Source organism: Sceloporus undulatus, chromosome 3, assembly GCF_019175285.1.
Source record: "Sceloporus undulatus isolate JIND9_A2432 ecotype Alabama chromosome 3, SceUnd_v1.1, whole genome shotgun sequence".
Lineage (NCBI taxonomy): Eukaryota > Metazoa > Chordata > Lepidosauria > Squamata > Phrynosomatidae > Sceloporus > Sceloporus undulatus.
This window is the reverse complement of record NC_056524.1, coordinates 43217823-43241878: the sequence shown is the minus strand read 5'-3', so window position 1 is coordinate 43241878 and position 24056 is coordinate 43217823. Positions and strand designations below refer to the sequence as shown.

Sequence of the window (24056 nt, the reverse complement as noted above, 5' to 3'; positions counted from 1 at the left end):
TCATCATCTTATTGGGACAGAGCGGGGGAAAGAACAAGTCTGTGGCAAAAGGCTGTGAGGAGCACGTTGGCTCAATTGTAACTAATTAATTGGTTTAGGTTTAGACCTGTGTGAGTTGTTGTTGCTTTCTTTTTTCTAAAAGTCACCTGAGAAGTTCCTGACATTAAAGTCACCATGACTGATTTGAGCTGCAAGAAACATAGTGACTGCAGTGTCTCCCGGCTGCTCAACGTGGTGGAGAATGAGCTCCAGGCTGGGCGAGACAAAGGAGACCCCACTGAGAAACAGCTCCAGGTGGTCTTGGAGGATGCTGCTCTCTGGCAGAGGTTCAGAGAAGTTACTAATGAGATGATTGTCACAAAGAATGGCCGGTAAGTATGACTTTCTCATTCCAGGAAGCAAGGGATGAAGAGAACTGTGCGTGGGATAGTTATGTAGAACTGCATTTAAGTTAGTCAGTAACCCATGTGAGATATTTGCCTGCTCAAGCACCATTGAAGTGAATGGAGGATGCACATAGAGGTGTTGCACTACTCCCAGCCATTTGAGCGGAGCATGTGCAAGATGCCTTCCCAGGAGATTGTGCCCATATACTTTGTTTCTGTGTGCATGTGCAAATCGTTTTATCCTTTCCAATATTAAGAATTTCTGTAGGCTTAGGAAGAAATAAAATATCTGAGTGATGTCTATGCAGTTGTGGATTTTAATGCGGTACATGTGCCCATTGATTCAAAAAGTAAATAGCTAAAGCAAGACAATATTTTTCCTTTTGGCCAATGTTTGCTGATAAGAATGCACAGGTTTGACACATGCGTAGAGCTTTTTCTGAAAGAGTCTTAGGAGGGCTTAACTGAGGATGATGAATTTTCTCAACATTATCTCCGCATACTCTATGGGTTAACTTGATGAATGTACAGAGATCACTTAACTTTTTATTTCAATTTGTATTCTGCTTTCGAGATCAAAACAGACCCCACCTTGAGACACTTACTGCATAATTAACATCAAAATACAAATTACCAAGCCTAATAGTGCAAATAAAATAAAATAAAAAGTACTTAATATGACATAGCTTGGTGTATTCCAGTTATTTTGTGAGCATCCCTGATCAGTGATAGGTTCTTAAGCTATTATACAGGGATGGGTGCTCTTTTATCACACATGTCAGGATATGCACATCACATCATGTACAGACATATATCAATTTGCAAATATTTCGAGTAAAGTGCACAACTCTTCCATTTTGAATGTCAAGATATTTGGACAAACACTTTCAACCTGTATTGGATAGATTTGGGATAATCTAGGTTAGTTCTGCCATATGCAGTGTATGAATATATTGCCTGTTTTCTCTCAGTACAGTGAGACACAGCACCATGTCTATAGCTTATAATGTCAGTCATTAGTTTCATATCTTTTATTATTACATGACAAATGGGGTAAAGGGAGGGCAAATGTTAATTGTGTGAATTTAAAGTGTGTGTTCTTTATTATATAAATAGCTGAACCTAGGAAAGTTACTTTTGGGGACTACATTTCCTAGAATCTTCCAGTGAAAGTGGCCTACTTTTGGGAGTTATAATTTCCCAAAAAAGTAACATTCCCATGCTTTGCATTCAGCTATGTGTGTGATAAATGACCTTCTGCTTTGATAAACATTTGCCATGGGGATCTCTGAGCCACCTTAGGAATTGTGGTATAGGGTTGTTTTTTTTTTTTGGGGGGGGGGCATATTAACTCTTTTTCTCCTTGCTACAACCTGGACAGAAAACAACTTCTCCAAATTTATTTGCCTTCCAAGGGAAGTCTCCACAAGCACCAATGAGGACTTTACTTGAAATGCAGGTTTCTGGGGACTAGAGAGGAAAAACTCCCTGCTTCCCACCATTCCCAAGTCTAGAGGGAACTTAGGTTTCCATGGAGAGAACAGAAAGATGTGCTTTCGGTTGAAAACTAATTATACTACCTCCCTCTGACATCAAAGTTCAAGGAATTGTGGTTTGTTTAGTCAATGATTTTAAGACAAGGTAAAGTTCCAAATGGAGAGCCAGTGTTGTGTAGTTGTTTAAGTGTTGGACTCTGAAAATCAGGGTTTGAATTCTCACTGAAATCTTGCAAAAACAAAAACAAACCACAAACAAACCCTGTGATGAGTTCATTTTAGAGTTGACATATGTTGGAAATTACCTGAAAGCACACCACAGCAAGGTTCAAACCAGGATTGGACATCATGTGGCCCAGGTGGTACATGCACACCAAGACTTTCTTAGTACCACTCATCACTCAGTTTTTTTTTAATTGGAAGAATCATATCCTAGAAATGTCAGAGGAACATAGTTCTCTACTAGAACAAGGTGTGCAGGTATCCCCCCTTCACGTCTAGTTTTAGTAAAAGAAGATCTCTTTTAATATAAGTGTTATTTAAAATAAAAGTAAAAGTAACATTCTGGTCACTTTCATCCTCATTAGGAGAGGCTGGTTTGGTCTGCAGTAGGTATAGGATGTGTGGAAAATGCTCCCTGGATCCTCCAGAGTTGTTCATCCTTAAGTACCTATGCATACCCTGTGATGTATTTTGGGGTCCTCATATTTTCATATCTCATGTCTGGGGATAGCATGTTTTTGAGAGATTGATGACCTTTCAGCAACACTAGGCAGGAAAAAAAGGATTGTTTCCCAAGACATACATACATCCTGATAAACAAAACCATCAGATCTAAAGTGCTCCTCCCCCCCCCATGTAATTTGCATTTCCTCTCAAAACTTTAAACAAAGGATCTGTTCACACATAAAGCAGTAAGCCAGTCTCTCTCTCCTATCCCATGTTGCATCCCCAGCCAAACTTCGGCATCCATCCATGTCAGGGATATCTTGATCACTGTTTTTGTTACAGTAAAGTTAAAGAGATCAACCAATCTGGAATCCTATTGTTGATTCCTGGAACAAGTCATTCAATTTTTGTTACCTGGCTAGATAGCCCATCACCTAGGGCTAGTTTTAAGATATAAATATGGCTTCAAAACCTAACCTCTGTGCACACAGCCCAGCCTCACACACCAGCACTCTGTGCATGTTCTGTGTTGCCCTTGGACCTCCCAGTTTAGGCACTTCAGCTTCTTCTGAGCCACAGTCTTCTAATTGGATAGGTAATATAACTCCACTGCAACTCTGAAAACTCTGCTATTCCCTTTCCATATTTACATTTTAGTTAGCTCTGAATGCTGTATTTATGAGAATTGCTATTTTGTGTGTGTGATTGCACTCTGCATATTTTCTAAATAAATAAAACCATCTTACTTCACTCCAAAACTGGAGTCCTCCCACTTAGCTTTATATTGTGTGTGTGTGTGTGTGTGTGTGTGTGTGTGTGTATGTGTATGCTGTCCAAAGGTTATCCAAGCCTCATGCAAAGCTAATTTCCCCAACATTTGAAGTATCACTCACAGTTGGTGGGAGTACCCTGTCCCACCCCATAAATATCCATAAGTTGGAAATGATCTGAAGGTACACAACAACAACAACAACTGTTCTTTGGGTAACACTGCCACCATTTAAACAAACCACAGTTGTTTGTGCTCAGATGTCACAGAGCAGTGTTGTCTGATCCATTTTGATTACTCATTTCTTTAGTGAAGACATGGAGAAGATGAACGAAACATACTTCAGCTTGTTCATGTAGCTGAAAACCTTGTTTCCCATAATTTCCAAACCAGGGCTGGGAGTTTTTCTCACCTTCATCAGCTACTGATATGGAGCAAGGATGGGAAAATGCATACAATGATGATGTCATATGGTTGGAGTACTAAAACAGAATGGGAAGAGGGTTAAACCAGAGTTTGGAAAGGTTACTTTTTTAGGCTACAGTTCTCAGAATACAGTCTGTGAATTCTGGAAGTTCTAACCAAGCAAGTAATATTTCCAAACCCTGTCAGAACTCACAATATGGTGGACATATTTCATAGAATCTCTGTGACAACATTTTCTTTTGCTTTCATCTGTTCTCTCAGTTGACAAAGCTCTAGAGGATGTGGTATCTGTATATGGATGTTTGTTGTTGTTGTTGTTGTGTACCTTCAAGTAATTTCCAACTTATACCCGGAACAATGGATGCAAGCTCCAGGAAAAGAGATTCCACCTCAATATTAGGAGGAACTTCCTGACAGTAAGGGCTGTTCGACAGTGGAACAAACTCCATTGGAGTGTAGTGGAGTCTCCTCCCTTAGAAGTCTCCAAACAGAGGCTGGATGGCCATCTGTCGGGGATGCTTTGATTGAGATTTCCTGCATGGCAGAATGGGGTTGGACTGGATGGCCCTTGTGGTTTCCTCCAACTCTATGATTCTACGATTATGGCTACCCTAAGGCAGTATCATGGCTTTTAAATTTTTGGCAAGATTTATTCAGAGGGGTTTTTGTCTTTATCTTCATCTGAGGCAGAGAGTGTGTGAGTTGCCCAGGGTCACCCAGTGGATTTCCATGGCCAATGTAAACTCTGATCTCCAGCAAAAATACTCTGCTGAAAAAAATGTTGATTTGTATGCAATTAATGGTCAATGAGCTCTTTAAAAAATGAAAGAGCCTCTTCCAAATGCATCTGAGGAATTCTACGAAAGCTCATGATGCCAACTTCTTTCTTTAGTTAGTCTCAAAGGTGCTACAAGATTTCTCTACATACTGATTCTATACACTAACATGGCTATATCTTTGAACTCTTTCAAAAAGTAGTCTGTAACTCCTGTTCCATGTACCACTGTCCATTCTTTGAATGCCTCAAAGTGAAACAGGACTATGCCTACCCATTTAACCCCTTGACTTCTATGGACTAATTCAGAATCAGTCTGCTAAGCATGAAGACTAAAACTCAAGTTAAGATTTAAAAATCTAACTATTCATGCTTCCCACCTTTTATTGGAAACCCACACATTTCCCCAAATTTGGGGGAAAACATATTTTGGGATTTTTAGTCTGAATGGAATGGAATTTCAGACATAATAGTGCCTTTTTAAAAAAATGGTGTCTACCAAAAATACATGTTTGTGATATATGCTTATAAAGAAATTCAGCCATCAATTATTACTTTTTATTTCTTGGTGGAATTGGATACCATTTCTTCATATAGCTGCTCATTCTAAGCCTGTCAAGTTTGAGATGAAAAGATGAAGGGAACTTTACTGTGTAGGATCAGTCTTTTACAATATAGAGTATTCTGGGGTTATTTTTATCCCCAAATTTAGTTGTCCCCCAGGTTCTCAATACACCATTGTTCTGAACATGACAGATGTCATAGAGGTGTCTCTAAGTAATAAACACACCAAGTTACAACAGGATAGCATAGGTGTTATGTAAGAAAATTTTGCGAGCCAGTGTGGCATAGTGGTTTGAGTGCTAGATTGCCACTCTGGAGATCAAGGTTTGATACCTCACTCAGCCATGAAACCTACTGTGTGACTTTTGGCAAGTATCATGCTCTCAGACTGACTCTGCAACCTCTGATGTTTCCATTCACCCTTGACTGGTCTCTTTCATCCTGTAATTCTTTGACTCTATGTATTTGTTCTGTTTATATCCCACCTTTCTTCCAACAAACTCAAGGAAACATACATGACTTTGGTTCTCCCCTCCCCATGTCATCTAAACAACAATCATGGAAATTAGATCAGCTTGGAAGAGACAGACAGTGTGTGTGTGTGTTTGGGGTTTTCTTTTGTACTTGTGTTAGTGTTCTTTTATTAATTTGTTAGCTGTTTCAGTGCTCTACTTTATTGGAAAGTTGGGCTTAAATTTAAACAAACAAACAAACAAACAAACAAGTTTTAAAACAAATTCCAAAATGTTGACATTTTGTGTCAGTATTCTATTTTGTTGAAAAAACTTGAAAACATCTCTTGGGGCACATTTACATTATACAAATGTACTAGCACAAATTTAGTGTTCCATCCCACTTTAACTACCATGCCAATTGCCTATGGAAACCTGGAGTATGTCGTCTGGTGAGGCTCAGTCTTTGACTGAGAATTCAAAATCTCCTTCCTTGAATAGCAAATCCCAGGATTCCATAAGATGTTGCTAGTTATTGTGGAATCATAGTGCTATAATTGTATGAATAGGCCCTTTAAAGTTTCTCTGCCTCATTGAAATTAGGAAGACAGGCCCTGCAATCATTCCATGGGAATGAGTGGCAATAATGCTGTGGCATAACACTTATTGAAATCTTGAAATCTATCTATTTCAATCCTCAGACTGTACCAGTCTGGGGAAATCTAGCTTGAAATCTATCTATTTAGACCTCCATCCCACTTTAACTACCATGATTTAACTACCATGGCAATTGCCTATGGAAACCTGGAATATGTAGTCTGATGAGGCTCAGTCTTAGATTTCAAGCCAGACTTTCCCAAACTGGTAACAGATTGATAAATTCCATTGATTTATGAGTGTATGCTAGTTGCTAGGTGTAGAAATACTATGCTAGGTGTAAATATAGGTTTTAGGCCAAAGTCTCTTGAACAAAGTCTCTTGAACATACACACCTGTTGAACAGCACTAAGCAAATCTATCCATTACATTAGGAGCAGAAAGTATACTTTGATTGCAAGGCATGCTAGGTTCATTACATAATCAGTGCAAAATAGAGAAGTACATCTCCCAGTATTTTCTAGGCAGCATGGCTGTTAGTCAGGCTGACTGGGGGATTCTGTGAGCTGTAGTTGAAAAGTAACTCTCACAACTCTGCTTGATTTATGTAGTGATGGTATTGAATTATTGAATGAATGAATGATTTATTGAATTAGTCTACAGACCATTTCAAACCCTATTGAATTGATATATTCAAATTAATTATTTTCTAGCTTTAGAATTATTCCATTCTCAGTCAGTTTCTCATGTCTTGTTTCTCTTTCAGACGGATGTTCCCTGTTTTAAAGATCAGTGTCTCAGGTTTAGACCCTAATGCCATGTATTCCTTTCTTCTGGATTTTGCTCCAACTGACAGCCACCGCTGGAAGTATGTGAATGGAGAATGGGTACCAGCTGGAAAGCCAGAGCCATCAAATCACAGTTGTGTCTATATCCATCCTGACTCTCCCAACTTTGGGGCCCATTGGATGAAGGCTGTGGTGTCTTTTAGCAAGGTGAAGCTCACCAACAAGTTGAATGGCAATGGGCAGGTATGGTGCCATCATGCTTCGTACATCCTTCTTGGCTTGAATCACTGGCTTGTACCAATCAAGGAATATCAAGGGTGCATTTATGTAATTAGATGGGCCCTTAGAGACCTCTTCACCCACAGATGCCAATTATTCCATGGAGTCCAAATGTAAACAGGAATAAACAGGTCTTAATTGGAGCTTTCAGATTTTAATGGACTCCTTGATGTTAAGGGAGACAGAGTGTGCTGTGGTTCAACCATCAGGGATTTCTTCCCCCCCACCTCATAGTTTGCCTTGTGTGTTGAGGTTTTTACACAGGACTTCAGAGCAGGGGAAAATGATTGTGGGTATTAAGGTTTTGTTTTCTCCCCCATGCCGTTTGGTGCGTAAGTGGAATGTTGGCAATAGTCAAGCACTCGAATAAAAGGCTTCTCCTAAATGAAATAATTACCGTGCTTGCTTCTGCTTCATGATAATTATCAATATTCTATTGAATCATCTTTGGCCTTTGGAATAATAATAAAAAGCATCTACCTGTACCAGAAAATAAGTGGCATTCTCTCTGAGACCCTTAAAAATGCAAAGAGGAAAGTTGGCTTTGTTGGGTTGTTTGTTTAATATCCATCTAAGGAACAACAATGTTACACGCTGCCTTTGACTTGCTTTTTTAAAAATGAAAAACTCATACATTGTAACAACCTGTCAGCAAACCCATTAGCAAGTAAAGAACAAACTTTTCAATCATCTGTTTAATTTACATCAACACTGGTCTGTTGGTCGCCATTTCTGTGCTGTCCTGGCCACATGAATATAGACTTCTAAGCATTTTGTGAAGGAGGAGATGATTGTCAGCATTACATTAAATAGAGAAATGTAGGGCATTCTGTGCTGCTGGTTCAGATGTAAAGTGAAGATATGCCAACATTGTTCAGACATGCAAAATAGCTTGGAGATCTTGAGCTAAGACCCTGTGATGGCATAGATGGTATAAACAGGAGGGAAAAGGCAACAAATGCAGTGTTGCAGAAAGAAAGAAGGAAGGAAGAAATGAAGGAAGAAGAAGACAATGTCATCATTGCCATCATCATTGGGAGTGGTGTACTATTGGCTCTGAGTAGCCTATTTCTTTTTCCAAGTAGCCTCAGAGTCAAGTGCTCTAGGAAGGCTTGGCTTGGACAATGGATTAGCTTGTGGCACAGGCAGTTTTCCATACCAGCCTTCCCAAAGCACCACTCAAACAAAACCTGCCTTACAGGATTGTTATGGCGATTAACAGAGAGAGAGAAGCCATGTGAATTTCACATCTATATTTGTATTTCAGTACAAATAAGAGGCATGTACAAACACTGCTAGTCATATCAGAGTCCTTTTGTTGGCTATTAGTCCTTCAATAATGGCAAAAAGCTACAGAGCCATGAAAATACCACAGTAAACTCATGAGAGTGACAGACATCTGATTTATTGAGCAAGATTCAGAGGAAAGTAGGAAAAAGTAGCAGTAATTGAATGGATGTACATGGAGGGGATGGAACATTGTCTAACCTCCTACAGAAATATAGAATAAATATTTTATTATAAACGGAAAACAGTCTACTAATTTTCATCGATTTGACTGTTCATCAAAATGTATGGTACATGAGAAGCATCTCATCTATGCTAGGATTGTTAATTCCAGTTAAGGTACAGATAAATGTTTGTACATTATATATTTCCATTCCCTCTCACCCACTATTGCATCCTTCCACCTCAAACAAGTATATCATTATCTGTTAATTGAGGCAACTTTCCATGCATCTGTTCAAGTGGGCTGCAGTTTGCAAAGGCTTATGCCAAATAAAATAGCCAGCAACTACAGCATTATTTTTGCTCACTTTTTCAAGTTGGTGAACAAATTGTTGCTGCTTGAGGAAGCCTAAATTTGTCTTGCCTCTGATTTGTCTTTCTAATGTACTGGACTCATGTTCTAGAAGTGAAGCATTTTTCACCTGTCCCAATCACTTTAGCTTTGCCTAAATTTAAACAGGTTGGCCTCTCCTTTAAGGTCCCATTAACTAGATTAAGGCCCCATTCATACTGGGGTAAAAGACATGGAGGGAACTGGGATGATCCGGATGCCCCTCCCCCGAATCGCTCCGTTAGCAAGTGCCCACTACAAATTGAAATCGAATGCATTTTGACAGAAATCGAATGCATTCTGTAGATTGGCCGCTGCCAATCAAGCTATCGTCATGGTGACGTTTGCAGGGCATCGGGGGAAGTGTCCTCCCTTTTTAAAGAGCCAGGCACAGGGGTTTCAGCGGCTGAAGCAGGGAGAGAGATGCCTCTCTCTCTCTCTCTCTTTTTTAATAAACCTGTGGGCTTTTGGGTCAGGTCTGCCCCTGTCCCAGGCAAAGGATGGGATTGCCATGCTTTTTTTTTATGCTTTTAAAAGCAACATTAGCTTTCCCTTTGCTTCCCTTGCTGTATCTGCTCAAGAAGACAAATCATTCGCATATTTGCTCAAAAAAAATTGTTAAAAATGTAACCTTGATTGTTTGCAACATTTGTAGCTTCTCCCTCTGCAGAAAGCAAGTGCAAGCCTGGCTCCATCTGCCTCTGGAATATAAACCATGTGCATGTTCGCTCAAAAAAAATTGTTAAAAATGTAACATACATTCTGGAATAGAAACCATGCGCATGTTCGCTCAAAAAAATTGTTTGAATTTGAAAAGGGGGGGGGGTTGCCTGACATGAGCTCCGTTCATGACCTGATTTTTTTCCTCCTGCAAGGGAAGGAATGCCCAGCGACAGAGGGCTTTGGGCAGGGGATGCAGGGAAAAGAGGCTCCTAAAGAATGCCTTCCCTTGCTCCCTTCTTCCCAGGGCTCTTTCCTCCTCCCCCTCCCCTCCGATGAGGGGAGGAAATGCCTTGCCCTTTGCCCACCCTCTGACTTAAATCCCTCCCTCAATTTGCCTCGATCGTGATCGAGGCCAAAGTTCTCATTCCCAGGACCCAGGGTTTTTAAAAATAAACGGTATTTGCGCCGATTTCAAAAGACCCGCGCTAGGGGCCATTTAACACGGAACGGGTGTGCAAGCCCTGGATTCGCTTGTGTGAGATTCGGGGTGAGTAGGAACTTCACGTGATTGAATCGGTTTCAGAACCGATTTTTTTTGTAATGTGAATGGGCCCCAGGTCACAATGCTTTTTTGTTGAACCCAGATCATTATCTCTGCCTGTCTCTCTCCTCTTTTCTCACTGCAGATTATGCTGAATTCACTACATAAATATGAGCCACAAGTTCATATTGTTCGTGTTGGAGGCCCACACAGGATGGTAATGAATTGTTCCTTTCCTGAGACTCAGTTCATTGCTGTGACTGCTTACCAAAATGAAGAGGTATGTGGGAATAAAAATCACTTTGTGGAGCACCTAAAAACAGTGGTCTGTCTTCCTACTTTAACGCCAATATTAGTATTAAACATATGCATTTCTAATTCATTGATTGTTTATTTTATTCCAACTACTAAGTCACCTTGGGTTTTTTATATATATATATAAATGTAGATACTGTATCTTGATAAATAAACAGATAAGAAAAATCTCATTGGCTGCTGAGAAAGAGACTTTTAGTGGGAGATTTTCCCAAAATTAATTTTTTTTAATAAACCTGCTTTTAAATGTGGTTCTTTTAATATGAGACTCCATTTAATAATATACACTGTTGTATTTTTAGCTTTACTTATGTTTTAACAATGCTTATAGCTGTCTTGGATCCCAGTACTAGGAGAAAGGTAGGATATAAATAACATATCCCCTCCAACTATTCCAGTTTGGCAAGGACAGTCCTGATACTCCTCCTTCTTCCTATTAATTCATCTACTTTTAAAACGCCTCCATTTTCTTTTCCTCCTCCCACTTTCCTCCTTTGTTCTGAGAGTGCACAATTGCTACAGAATTGAAAGTACAGTGGTACCTCGGGATACGAAATACCCAGGTTACGAATTTTTCGGGATACGAATAAATCCCATAGGGATTTATTGTTTCGGGTTACGAAAGTTTTTTCGGGTTACGAAAAAACTCCGGCGCTGTTTTAAATGGAGCCGCGGCAGAGCCGCGGCTTTTTTCCCCATTAGCGCCTATGGCAATTCGGCTTACGAAGGTTTTTCGGGTTACGAAATTAGCCGCGGAACGAATTAATTTCGTAACCCGAGGCACCACTGTACAAACATAGTTTGCACCCAACTCAGCAGGTGGGAAAGGAGAGGAGCGGGTGGAAGCTTGCCCTTCTTCCCTGCCAACTCAGGCAACGGCAAACTGCTTGCAGTCAACCCCAGCTTGTGTGTTCTTTCTCATTAATAATTCTTGCCCTTTTAACCAGACTCTGATGTTGCTTGGACACATGTGCCTCAGTTTTAATTTGTGAAATGTTGAAAGGTCTGATGAAGAAAATAGAATAGAAAGAATAGAATAGACCAGTCATTAAAATGCGGACATAAAGTTCATGTTTTGCTTGCTTCCATAACTGGATGGTCCATTATCTGAAAATCCAGCCTTTCATGGGGCATTTTAAAATCCAATCCTGTATTTTCAATATATAGTATAGATGTAGTTTTTTCTCATCCATAATGAAAAATGGTGTCCAATGTACAGATATATCTCATCAAGAAAATGATCAACAACCCCCAAATTTTTCACACTTTCAGATTTTTTTGTGTGCAAAAAAGGCATTTGTAAATTCATTTTTTTTGCACACACAAAAATATTGAACTACAAAATTGTGTGATGTGTCCTTTTTTTTTTTTTTTTGGAAAAGGCACAAAACCTCCAATAATGTCATCCAGTGGGGAGAAATGGTTTGAAATGATCCATTTTTGCATGCAAGAACAAAGTAAGCAAAGAATGGCATTCCTAACATATATGTACACAGATGCAGATACTGCAGTGGCTTATAGAAATAATACAGTGGCTTATAAGAAGGATTTTCCCCCCAATTTACACATTACTGATTAAACTGTCCTGTTTTAAGTGTCAGTTGGTTTAACATAGAATCATAGAATCATAGAGTTGGAAGAAACCACAAGGGCTATTCCGTCCAATCCCATTCTGCCATGCAGGAACTCACATATTTTTAGGTATTGAATTATTTTATTGCTTTTAATTGTTTTAAACTGTTCCAGTTGATTTTATTCTATGCTGCCCTGAGAGTCTCAAATATATATATGTTCAGTTATAAATATTTAAATAAGTAAATAAAATATTACTCACTGATGGTATAACATTGCTATGCAGTAGAGAGAATCCTAGATTCTAATCAGGCAACTGTGATCTTTTATTTACAGTACTTTGTTTTTCTCATTTGCTACCATGTTTACTTGTCTGTAGGCATTCTGGATGCCTTTAAATATCTCTATGGTTCAACAATGTACAGAAGAAATTTTTATTTTACTAGCCAAGCTGAGACATAAAATCTGTACATACAGAACCTTTCCTCTGAGCAGCAAAATAAAAGCTGTTGCCTTTAGAACAGGATAGGGCCTAAATACTCTAAAGGCATCAGTTCCTACCTGATCCTGGGAGCTAAGCAGGGTCAACGCTGGTTAGTACTTGGATAGGAGACTGCCAATTAATACCAGGTGCTGTATGCTATATTTCAGAGGAAGAAATTGGCAAAATCACCTCTGAATATTTCTTGCCTAAGAAAACTAGGAAACAGTTGAGACTGACATAAACCAACAGGTGATTTGAAGGCATGCACTCAGAGAGAGAGAGAGAGAGAGACAGAGAGAGACAGAGAGACAGAGACAGAGACAGAGACAGAGACAGAGAGAGAGAGAGAGAGAGAGAGAGAGAGAGAGAGAGAGATCTGGGCATCCCTTCAGTGTGGTAAACCCTAGAACTGTAAGATTACAAAAGATGCCACAAATCCGATGCACTAAACCAAAAGGCCTATCTGGTCCAGCATTCTGTTCCCACAGTGGCCAATCACATTCTCATGGGAAATCCACAAGAACTAGGACATTAGTTCAATAATTCATCTGTGTTCCACTCAGAGCTCCATAAAGGACCATCTGAGTTGGTCTGAAGGCCATTTTGCTTCTTCAAGGACCTGCTGCAGACCACACCAGTCCCTTTAAATAAAACTGGAAGTGGTCAGAAGTCCAGTTCCAGTTTCGTAAAATAAAAACCAACAAGAACCTTTAAGAGAATTGGAGACAAAACAAGGCATATGATTTGGGAGACACATGATTTCCTCCCTGATTTAGAAGCATATCACCTCAGATTCTGGAGGTACTGTATAGCCATCATGAGAAATGGTTGAGAGCCTTATCCTGCACAAAATGCTCTTATCACATCTTCAGCCATCCATGTTGATGGGCATTACCAAATCTTGTTATAGAAAATGCCATGACTTACCTATGCACTGAGTGAAGAAGTACTTTCTTTCATCTATCCTGCCTTTCCCATTAAGATTTATTGGAGTCTACTATTAAAAAAAAAGCCAGCCTGGTGTAGCAGTTTCAGTGACAGACTAGGACTGTAAGAGACCAGGGTTCAAACAGAAATAAAATTTACCTGTTCTAGAAAATGTTGCTCTTCATATGATTGTGTTAATAGCATCTTCTTCCTTTTCCTCCTCCTCCTTCTCCTCCTCTTCCTACTCCTCCTTTTCTTCTTTTGTAAAACTCAAGATAACAGCTCTGAAAATCAAATACAATCCATTTGCCAAAGCCTTTCTGGATGCAAAAGAAAGGTGAGTTGGTTGTTTAATAAGTCTCATGTTATCTTCTACATTTATGATGCTGGGCTGAATGTAAGGAGACAAATACTCTTCATCTCCCATTCTTGTTGTCTGAAGTATTAAGCATTAGTAAACATTAGGAATGAATAAAAATTACCTTGGTTAATTTTTTTAATAAGCATTTTCTACAATTAATACTCTGGCTCATTTTTTTATAAAAACCAATCAAAATGTACAAATTTGTTCATAAATTTCAAGTCATTGAGGTTAATTTTTTTAAACGTGTGAGACAGCTAAAACTGCTGTCTCCTTCAAAAAGCTTGGGACACGTTTTCATGGTTTTCTCCTGTTTTATTTTCACAACAACCTTGTAAAGTAGGATAGGCTGAGAAAGTGTGACTATTGCAAGACTATTTGTTGAACTTACAGCCAAATGGGAAGTATCTTGTGTGAGTATAGTTTCACAAGACTCAAAGAAATATCACTGTCTTACAGAAACCACCCCAGGGATGTTTCAGATATTGTTTCTGAGGGTCAACACATGACATATTCTCACTGTAAGTAGTAGCATTAATAATAATAATAATAATAATAATAATAATAATTCTTATGGCGTTTGATTACTTTGAAGTGATAGTGTTGGATGGAACATCTATGAAAAGACTAACAACCCATCTGCCACAGCTTCTTGTCAGGCAGCTGTTCAGAGATAATGAAAAGTGTCACACTTCTAAGATAACTGACCTTCTATATTCAACAAGTATCTTCAGTTTCCAGTGGCTACCATTTTGACTTCTAGTCTAAATTCGAATTTCGCTGTTACATCATTTCTCCCTTGCTGGTTCTGCATGGTACGCTGAGTAGAATCTACTTGTTGGTGGATAGCATAAAACGAAAGCAAATAAAGGCTGACTTCCTGTCCTACTACAGAGTTTATATGCTTCTACTGTTTCCATTTTGCACAAAACAATTCTAAAAGACAATGAGTGATAGCTTGATGAATCCTTTGTGTTTGATGTGATAACTGCAGTTCATTAATTCATATTGGCGGGTTATAGACCGCCGCTTTGAGGTGGTCTGCCGCCGCCGCCGTTTGCTCCGTAAGGGAGCCGCTGCAGCCACACCGCGCGGCTCCCTTGCGGAGCAAAAAAGAAGCTCCAAAATGGAGCTTCTTTAAGCGACGTCATAGACGCCACGACACGTGCGGACACACAGCGTCCGATACGTAAACATGGCGGCCCCCATGTGGAAGGGGCGCCGCCATGTTGTACGTATGGAATACATACTAGGGTTAGGGGGGTGCGGAAGCACCACCCCTTCCTAACCCTAATACGTATTCCATACGTATTTTTGGCGGTTTGTAACCCGCCATTCTTTTTTAATGTTACAACTATTCCTTATTCATTAACTTTCCCCATTTCTTTTCTGGAGACAAAAATTACTTTTGGAAGGCATTTTGAGGGGATTCCCCCTTCCCCAAAATCATAGGGCATTTTCTTATTTTCAAGATCTACCCTACATTTAAAGCAACAACAACCAAAAACAAAAATAAACCAATAAGTGACATAATGACTTTTTCAAAGGTATATATTTTTGCAAGTTATTTGCACGAGGAGCTGCTCATAACAAATTACAGTATTTTTTAAAAATAGTTTTAAAAAGTAACTATAACAATATGACATTGTACTCCTTCAGACGGGACAAATCACTCAGGAGATTGTGACATTTGTTGCTGTAGTTCGGGGGAGGGGGATTATATCCAAATTATGACCTGGATTATTTTGTGGCTTTTTTTGAACCAGGTGCAACATTTTAAAACCAGGAGATTATCATATGGGGATAGGATTGGGTCGAGATTGCTCTCTCATCCTTATCCGTCTGTGACTGCAATTGGACAAAAGCTTTTCATACATGTTGTGCTGATCCTGTCATTATCCTGTCATTGAAGTGGAATTGTATTAACATGAACTCACATTAATACAAAATGCCAGGACAATTCCACTTCAATGACGAGCTAGTGACAGGATCAGTGCGATGCTATATGAAAGTCTTTTGTGCGATTGCTATCACTTGTGCTTCCTGGATGGGACAATGTCCGGATTTGCATGACGTCGTGTGAAAGTCCTTCCTGTGATCATGTGGGAAGGACGGGACAAGGATGAAACAACAATGTCTTTTCCCATCTGATAATCTCCCCACTCTCAAGTAGGGTTCTTTTTAATTCTTTTTCTGCTATGGCTCCTAAAGCTTGGAATGACCTGCTGGAAGAGATTCGCCAATTATCCTCATTGGAGGCTTTTAAAAAAGCAACAAAAACCTTTCTCTTCCAGCAGGCCTTCCCTGAGTGATAACCACCCAGAACCGATTCTGTTCATCCTTCCTACTAAATCTCCTCGTCATTCGCGGATTGTAGAATAATCTTGTAATGTTGTATTGTATTGTTATATATTTTAATCATGTTTTATGTTAATTTTATAGTTTGGGAGGGAGGGTTGGGTCAGGGTTTTGTGGGTTTTATTGTTTTTATATTGTGTATAAACTCTGTTATTACCCTCCTCGATCCCCAAACTAAAGAGGCAGGATATAAATAAATAAATAAATAATAATAATAATAATTATTATTAATTCTAAGACATAATAGTGGAGGTGGGAGGATAATTCATCTCTCTCTCTCTCTCTCTCTCTCTCTCTCACACACACACACACACTTTCTTTTAGAGTTTTAGTGAATTATTGGATCAGTGAAAATACACTTTTGCACTACTGCACTGTAAGTTTTAATTTTAAAAAATCAGAGGAGATACTGCCCTTGAAACTATAGAACTATCACAGCAAACTACCGCCCAGATTTAAAAACAACAACAACTGGTTTTTTGGCTCTCCCTGGTGGAGATTCATGAAATCACTATAAAACTGTCTCTAAAAAAGAATGGAATGAGTAGGCACTGGTGCAAGAACAACTGGCAAATCCTGACAAAACTCAAAGAGCTATTTCATAAGAATATTTTTCTCTCTCTCAATGTCTCTGTAGTGGGTGGCTGGTTGATTTCCAATCCAGATGCAGTGTGTGCAGCTGGAGGTTCCAGCTATCAGTACAGTGGGACGTTTTCTCTGCCTTCTTCCCATTCTCATCATGGTTATGAACACTATTCAGCCCTTCAAGGACACAGAGCTGTTCCATATCCTCCTTCATATATGCAAAGAGTTTCATCTCCATCAGGCAAGTTCATGTCATTTCCTCCCTCACTTCTTTATGGATCAAGAACATAGGCTAAAAAAGCAAAATACAAAATCTTCCATCTCCAAAACCATGGGTGTTCTTTGTCCCTCAAATGGCAGCCTGTGCTCCTTGGGGTTAGGTTGTTCCTGAAGATACAAGTCTGAGTGTACTCTGGATTCAAATGTGAAATTTGGATGCCAAATTTCAGTAGTGGCCAGTTTGTACAGTTAAACTGTGGTCTGTTCCTGGTGATGTATGATCTTGTCATGGGGTACATACCTTAGTTATATCCTTCTTGAGTTAATGTAACAAGTTTCCTCTGAAGGATGTTTAGAAACTTCAGATGCTTCAAGTTGCTGTGGCAAGACTATTAATAGGGGCTGGCTACAGAGAATATATCACTGTCTTGTGACAACAGTTTCATTGGTTGATGGTCTGTTTCTAGGCATACAGGTAATTGAAAGTGCTGGCTATGACCAATAAATGCCTTTAAGTCCAGGTTGTCCAAAGAGCTACACTGTGATTATCCCATATAAGCCTGCATAGACTTTGAGATTGTCCAGGGAGGTTCTTCTTTTGGTACATTTGGTAAGGATATGAAAGAAAATCTTCTTGCTGGTTGCTCCCAAGAAGAGAGTTGTGAAAATCTTGGGAGCAGCCACTAAGAAGATAGGTATTTACACTGTAATGACCAAAGATTTGCACAGAGGTGCCAGGGATTCAACCTAAAATATTTTGCTTGCCGAACATATGCTCTGCTACTAACCTACATTTCTTCCCTCTTGAGGGATAATTAGACTTTTTGAACTACAGCTCCCAGAATTTCTTAGCCAATTGGCTACAGTGGCTATGCTGGTGGATTTGAGAATGCTCTAGTGAATAATACGTTATCTGAAATCAGGATGGAAGGGTAGCTGTTTTAGCAGGCACCTTAGAATAAGGCAGTCTCAGCATTCTTCCTTCTAAGACACACACCTCTCTTTTTTCAAGCTATCCTGTAATGGAAGTCTTATTCATAAAATGTGCATAGACAATGGATCAGCATTATTTTTGATATATATAAAGAGAGCAAGTAATTTGTGACCTGTGAATGGTCTCAGAGAAGATTATCACATATCGCCTCTAAACGTGTGTGTGTGTGTGAAAGCCTGGCATGCTTCCTCAATGTCAAGGAATCGGTGGCTCCCCTCCAGTGTCACTGAATCGTTCAGGGAGAGGAAATTTCCTCTGAACGGAAAATTTGCATTTAGAGGAAATTCCCTCTTCCCGAACAATTCGGCTGACAATTTCCTGACGTTGAGGAAACATGCTAGGCTTTCACACACATGCGCTTCCTCAACGTTTTAGAGGTGATTTACCATGCTTACCCCACAGTAAGCTCTCGTGTGATAATTTTTAGAGAATGAGCAAGACTGAGACATTAAAGAAAAGCTGCCCTTTTAGTCTTAGACAGCATGTTTTGGATGACAGCTGCCATATTTACCATTTGTCAGGATGGTGATGGCTTCTGAGACCCCACACCCAAATAGCTGGAGCGTCAAAAGTGCCCATCTGTGGTCTAAGGTTTATCTCTTCCTAGTTTCTAATTATTTTAAATTTCATACACAAACTGATTTGTTAGAAACACGTTATCATTGCAAAACTCTTTCTCTTTTTCCTCTGAAAGTGAATTTAATTGACAGCACCAACAGTGATCTTCAAGTATCCTCAGGCCATGAAGGATGGACTTCATTGCCCTCCAGTCACCATGCCAACTTGGTCCCTGTGCCACACAATAGTGGCACTAACTCCCCAGGCCCTAGGTAAGCAAAAATTTGTTTTGCATATTAGCAGCAGCCCTCTCCAGCAATCTTAAAAAACTGAAGTGCAACAGCTTCCTTTCAGAATCATTCGTTTGGCTTGGGGATCCTAAAGAATAACTCTGCAACATTTATCACCAGGAAACAACAAAAGTCAATTTGTTTTTTAAGTGACTCATTTCTACCACTGTGTCTGCAGGGGAGCAATGATCTGGGGCCCTTTCATACCATATAGTTATAGCACTTTAATTCCACTCTAGTGCCATGGCTGCATCACATGGAATTCTGGGATTTGTTGAGCTTTCTGACAGAGAATTCTAAATGTCCCTCCCTAAACTGCACATCCCACAATTCCATAGAATGCAGCCATGGTACTTAAAGTGCAATCAAAGTACTATAACTGCGCAGTGTGAAAGGGCCCCTGGTCTACACATAGAGCAGAAAGCTGAGGTAATATATTGAGATGGTAGAGTGGGTTGTAGGGAACCAGCATGGTGTAGTGGTTTGTGTTGAACTAGTACTCTGAGAGTCTCTAGGAATGGATATGCACTGGATCTTTGGGCAAGTTACATTCTCTCAACCTAAGAAGAAGGCATTTAAAAACATCCTCTGAATAAAGCTTGTTTAAGGAAATCCTATCACAACTGAGAGTTGATTTGAAAGTATAAAACAACAAGAAGAGTAGGGTGTAGCTGAAAGGTAGAGAATATTATTTATTTTTTAAAATAAAACAAAGCCATTCCATGTGTATCTTGAATTTGCTTTCTGTCTATAGAAGGGTTCCTTTCATCCATTTGGGACTAAAATAGTTGGATTTAGACCTAAACATTTTGAGAATTTCACTTGGCCTATGCAAAAAATTCAACTCCTCTCATTATGTATCTGTCCTTGTCTGTGGTGTGACAAACCAAACATTTCTTCCCCCCCCCCCAGTGAGACACATTTTATTTAATCAACACATATACACATACATACATACATACATACATGTGTGCGTGTGCGTGCGCACGCACACACACACAACTAGAGAAACTGAGAGCTTAGATTGAGATACATCAGAGATACTTCAACTGAAGGATTGAAGTCTTGGTTGCTAAGGGTCCTGGGGAATGAGGGACTCAGACAGTTCCCCTCCCATGGAGAAGGTTGGGGACCTGCTGAGGAGCATGGTCAGACTGGCAACATTTCTGCCTCTTGCAAGTCTAAGCTAATGAACAAAGGAAAGTCCAGAAAGAAATACATGTTTTGTGTCCTTGGGCAAAAGACTAAAGCATTGATGTGCCCAAATGGCCCTATATCTTTTGATGTGTATCTCTGTACTTTGAAGTCGGTTTTCCAAGGAAAGGAAGGGAGGGTGTGAAGTAGGCCTATTTCTGAAACAAGATGGCAAGATGGATGGGGTTGTTTACTTCTTCCCATGCCAGATGCCATTCCATTTGTAATATAACTTTCTTGTTTAACACCTCCTTTACATGCACCTGCATGATTTGTGACTGTATTGCCATAAGTTCTAAAACCCACTGTTGATGTGTTCTACACTGACAGGTCTTTTGTACCCCAAAGGTTTCTTGATGTTTTCTGTTACATTTTAAGTTGTAAACATTAACATCACTGTAATTGTTCATATTGTAAAGGACATTTATTGCTCAAAAACAAGGACAGTCTCACCCTTATTGAACGGAAGATCTCATGGACTATTCCACATATCCACATCTGATATATATATATTGCCATGGTTATTTTGTCTACCCAAATTTATGATGTTATAGTGCTTCTATTGTGTGAATGTATGTGTATGATAGCTCCATTATAAGTTTTTTCCCATGTTAAGAAGTTGAAAAGGCTTTCTCAGGAAAAACTAAAAACAGTAATCTAGATTCTTGCTCCAATTTCTATTTGGCTCTAAGTTATTAGGCAAAAATAATTTGGAATCCCTCTAAATTCTCACTTTATTTGGACATTATTGGTCTTTCAAATTAAATTGTTTTGTTACAGTCACTACCCATGCTTGTGGACAGTCAGCAGCAATGCGATTAATGTTGCCAACCTTGCCAGTGATGTAAGTAGCAGCCCACCTGGAACATTTCTGAGAAGCAGCATCACTTTGCCTGCCACTTCCTCATCACCTTCAGTTCCTTTGCCAGGAACCATTCCCAACAGTGTGGAAACCACTCTGGACTCTGCTTTCCCAAGATTAACAGAGTCTGCCTGGGCGCATGTAGCCTCCCATTCATTTTAAAAGAGAAAAGACAAGAACACCCCGTAGCATCCCAAATGGAACTAAAGGATGTGTCTGCATTCAAGCTTGGAACTGTGAATCGATCTAGGACCAACAGAGGAAAGAGAAACAATAGCACCTAAATAAGGAAGCATAGTGGCAGAAGACTTCTGGGTTGCTGTGGTATCTAGTTCTACAGGCACAGAAACAAAATGATTATGTAAAAAAGAAAGATGATTATTTGTCATGTCAAGGAGGACAGGGGAAAAGGCTCTCAGTAAAACACACACATGGCTACTCACTATTTTAGCTTGATTTCACTATATTGTTGGCTGTAGTCATACTTGATAGGCAGTATGATGTAGTGGTTTGGGTATTAGACTAGGATTCTGGAGACCACTCAACCATGGAAACCTACTGGGTGATCTTGGGCAAGTCACACTCTCTCAGCCTCAGAGGAAGGCAAAGGCACCCTCCCCCTGAACAAATCTTGCCATGAAAATCCCATTATAGGTTCATTTTAGGGTCATCATAAGTCAGAAATGACTTGAAGTCTCACAAGAATAATTAAAAATAACAAATGTACTTGATCAGAGACATATTAGTTATTAGAAAATGCAGAGGCTGGATATAATAAGTTAGAAGCAACACAGGGACCTATAACAAGTTAACTTTTAAAAGATAGACAGATAGATAGATAGATAGATAGATAGATAGATAGATAGATAGATCGAGCGATCGATAGATAGATAGATAACAGAATGCCATGTGCTAATATTCCAAAAATCACACAATGAGTACAAATGAAGTTATTTTATTGACACAGTAATGTTTCCTAGTTACTTTAAATGGGCATTTCAAAGCATTTTAGAGACATTATATATATTCTATTCCCTTATGAGTCCTAAGATTTTTTAAAGTTAACAAAGAATTAATAAGTAGTGCAACAAACAGAGGAACAAGCTAGTTTTAAACACTGCAAATTACAATGACTTACTTTCTAAACACCGTAATGAGTAAAATCAGAACAAATTATTTTTACAGTATAAATTTGCAAGCTCTGAGAAGACTTTATATCTTCATATTCTTCTTCAATACTATTATGAAAGAAAATTACATAAATTTGTTTAGAATTCTGAAACGGAACAATATGAGAGACCTGGAGACCTTTTACACTATAAAATTATAGTGCTTTGAACCTGCTTGAACTGTCATGGCTGCATTCTATGGAATCCTGGGGTTTGTATTTTGGTGAGTTTCTTGCTGAAAATGATAAATGCCCCTTCCTAAACTTCAAATCTAGGACTGAATAGGATGGAACTATGGCAGTTAAAGCAGAATCATGGCACTGTAACAGTGTAATATGAATGGGTCCCCAGTAAATCAATATAGCATTGCCTACACACTGGACGTTCTCCTGTTAGTGAAAAAGTAAAACTGCCCTGTCCATCTTCACTTTTTTTTTTGTTTTCAATTCTTGCTTTGTCTGTTTTCCATTGTAGATTGTCACTTGTAAAACACTCTCTTTTTTCTTCTCCAGTGTTAACACCTTGTGTGCCCCCTGGGACTAGGAAAACATTCAGGAGGATGGGGAGAGATATTGAGCAAGGATGGTTCATGGGGATTCATGATGAAGTCAAGTCAGAAAACATTGCCTAGCTCTTCTAGCTTTCCTTCCTTGGCTGGTTTTTTAAAATTAAAAAAGTTGGAACAGCAGTGAGTGAAATAATAACCAAACTGAAGTCATTATTATCATCTGAACCCTTGTAAAATTCTGTGTAAAAAGTGGAGTAATTACATGATAACAGTCTCATCTTGAAATAAAAATTAACTTGATGTATTGTATTAGATGGAGTTTTTCGGTACATTTATTATTTCTAAAAACCTTAATTTTATAAATGTTTTGTAAATGCTTTGTAAATGCTTTATGCTGCTCTCCAGTAGGAAAAAAATTATTCTGTATCCTCTATGAATTAATTTTTCCTTTTTGTCCCTTGGACACCTGATCATTTTGACAAATTTAATTTACTGATCATGGATTTACAGCTGACATTTAGGGGACAAAGTCAAGTAGAGAAAATAAAGGAAAGTGATGGTTGAAATTAGCAGTAGCTGTATCTGCTCTCATCTAGTTTGCACATTTAGCTTGTTAATGTGATTTAATGGATTGGGAAGGTTTGCGTTCACATTCAAAGAACTGTATTATATGATTGAATTTGGTTAATAATTCCTCTCCAACTTTATGTGTATTGTGGTGGTCTATGTTACTTCCTCTTTTACAATTTCAGTGCAGTGTAGAACGCCATCCATCATATTTCAGCTTTGAACTCCATACAGTGCAGAGTTCAATTCAGTGGCAGAGGTAATAATTCTCCATCATGTGCTTTTATGCACTTATGAATTATCATATTTTGACTTGATGTAATTAGTTTTGGTGAATACAAATCTTGAATTTCTGCCTGATTCCAGTACAAATAAAGAGAAATCAATGGTGCTGTGTCATTTTGATATGCCACTGCTTTGGGGTATATTGAATCTGGATTTTCTTAATATTATGGTAAAAAAGTGTAATATACTAAACTAACCTTGGCAAGAAAACCCTGTGATAGGATTGCTTTAGGAAATGACTTGAAGGCACACAACAACATAATACTGATAACAATGTCAAATACCATATAGGGAGAAGGGCTTGGGAAAAATAGCTATTTATCAGGCAGAACACCTTGATGAAAAGCCTATTACAGTTCATGTAACAATATAGCACTAACAAATGTTTTGCTCTAATCTCTGTTCAGCTTTTGCAATAAGTTCCCCAGATGTTAGATTCATAGAGTTGGAAGAGATCACAAGAGCCATCCAGTCTAACCCCCTGCCATGCAGGGACTCACAATCAATGCACGCCTGACAGATGTCCATCCAGCCTCTCTTTAAAAATCTCCAAAGAAGGAGAC

At 39.0% G+C, this 24056-nt stretch overlaps 1 protein-coding gene across 1 annotated transcript; it reads left to right on the top strand.

Annotated features, from left to right (window-relative positions):
• Positions 1-174: 174 nt before the first annotated feature.
• Positions 175-21383, top strand: TBX19 (T-box transcription factor 19). Its single transcript, XM_042459606.1, has 8 exons — positions 175-371; positions 6901-7165; positions 10391-10525; positions 13819-13880; positions 14364-14429; positions 16967-17088; positions 18755-18890; positions 20883-21383. The coding sequence occupies exons 1-8, from the start codon at positions 175-177 to the stop codon at positions 21124-21126; spliced, it is 1227 nt and encodes a 408-aa protein (XP_042315540.1). The 3' UTR covers positions 21127-21383.
• The last annotated feature ends 2673 nt before the right edge of the window (positions 21384-24056 follow it).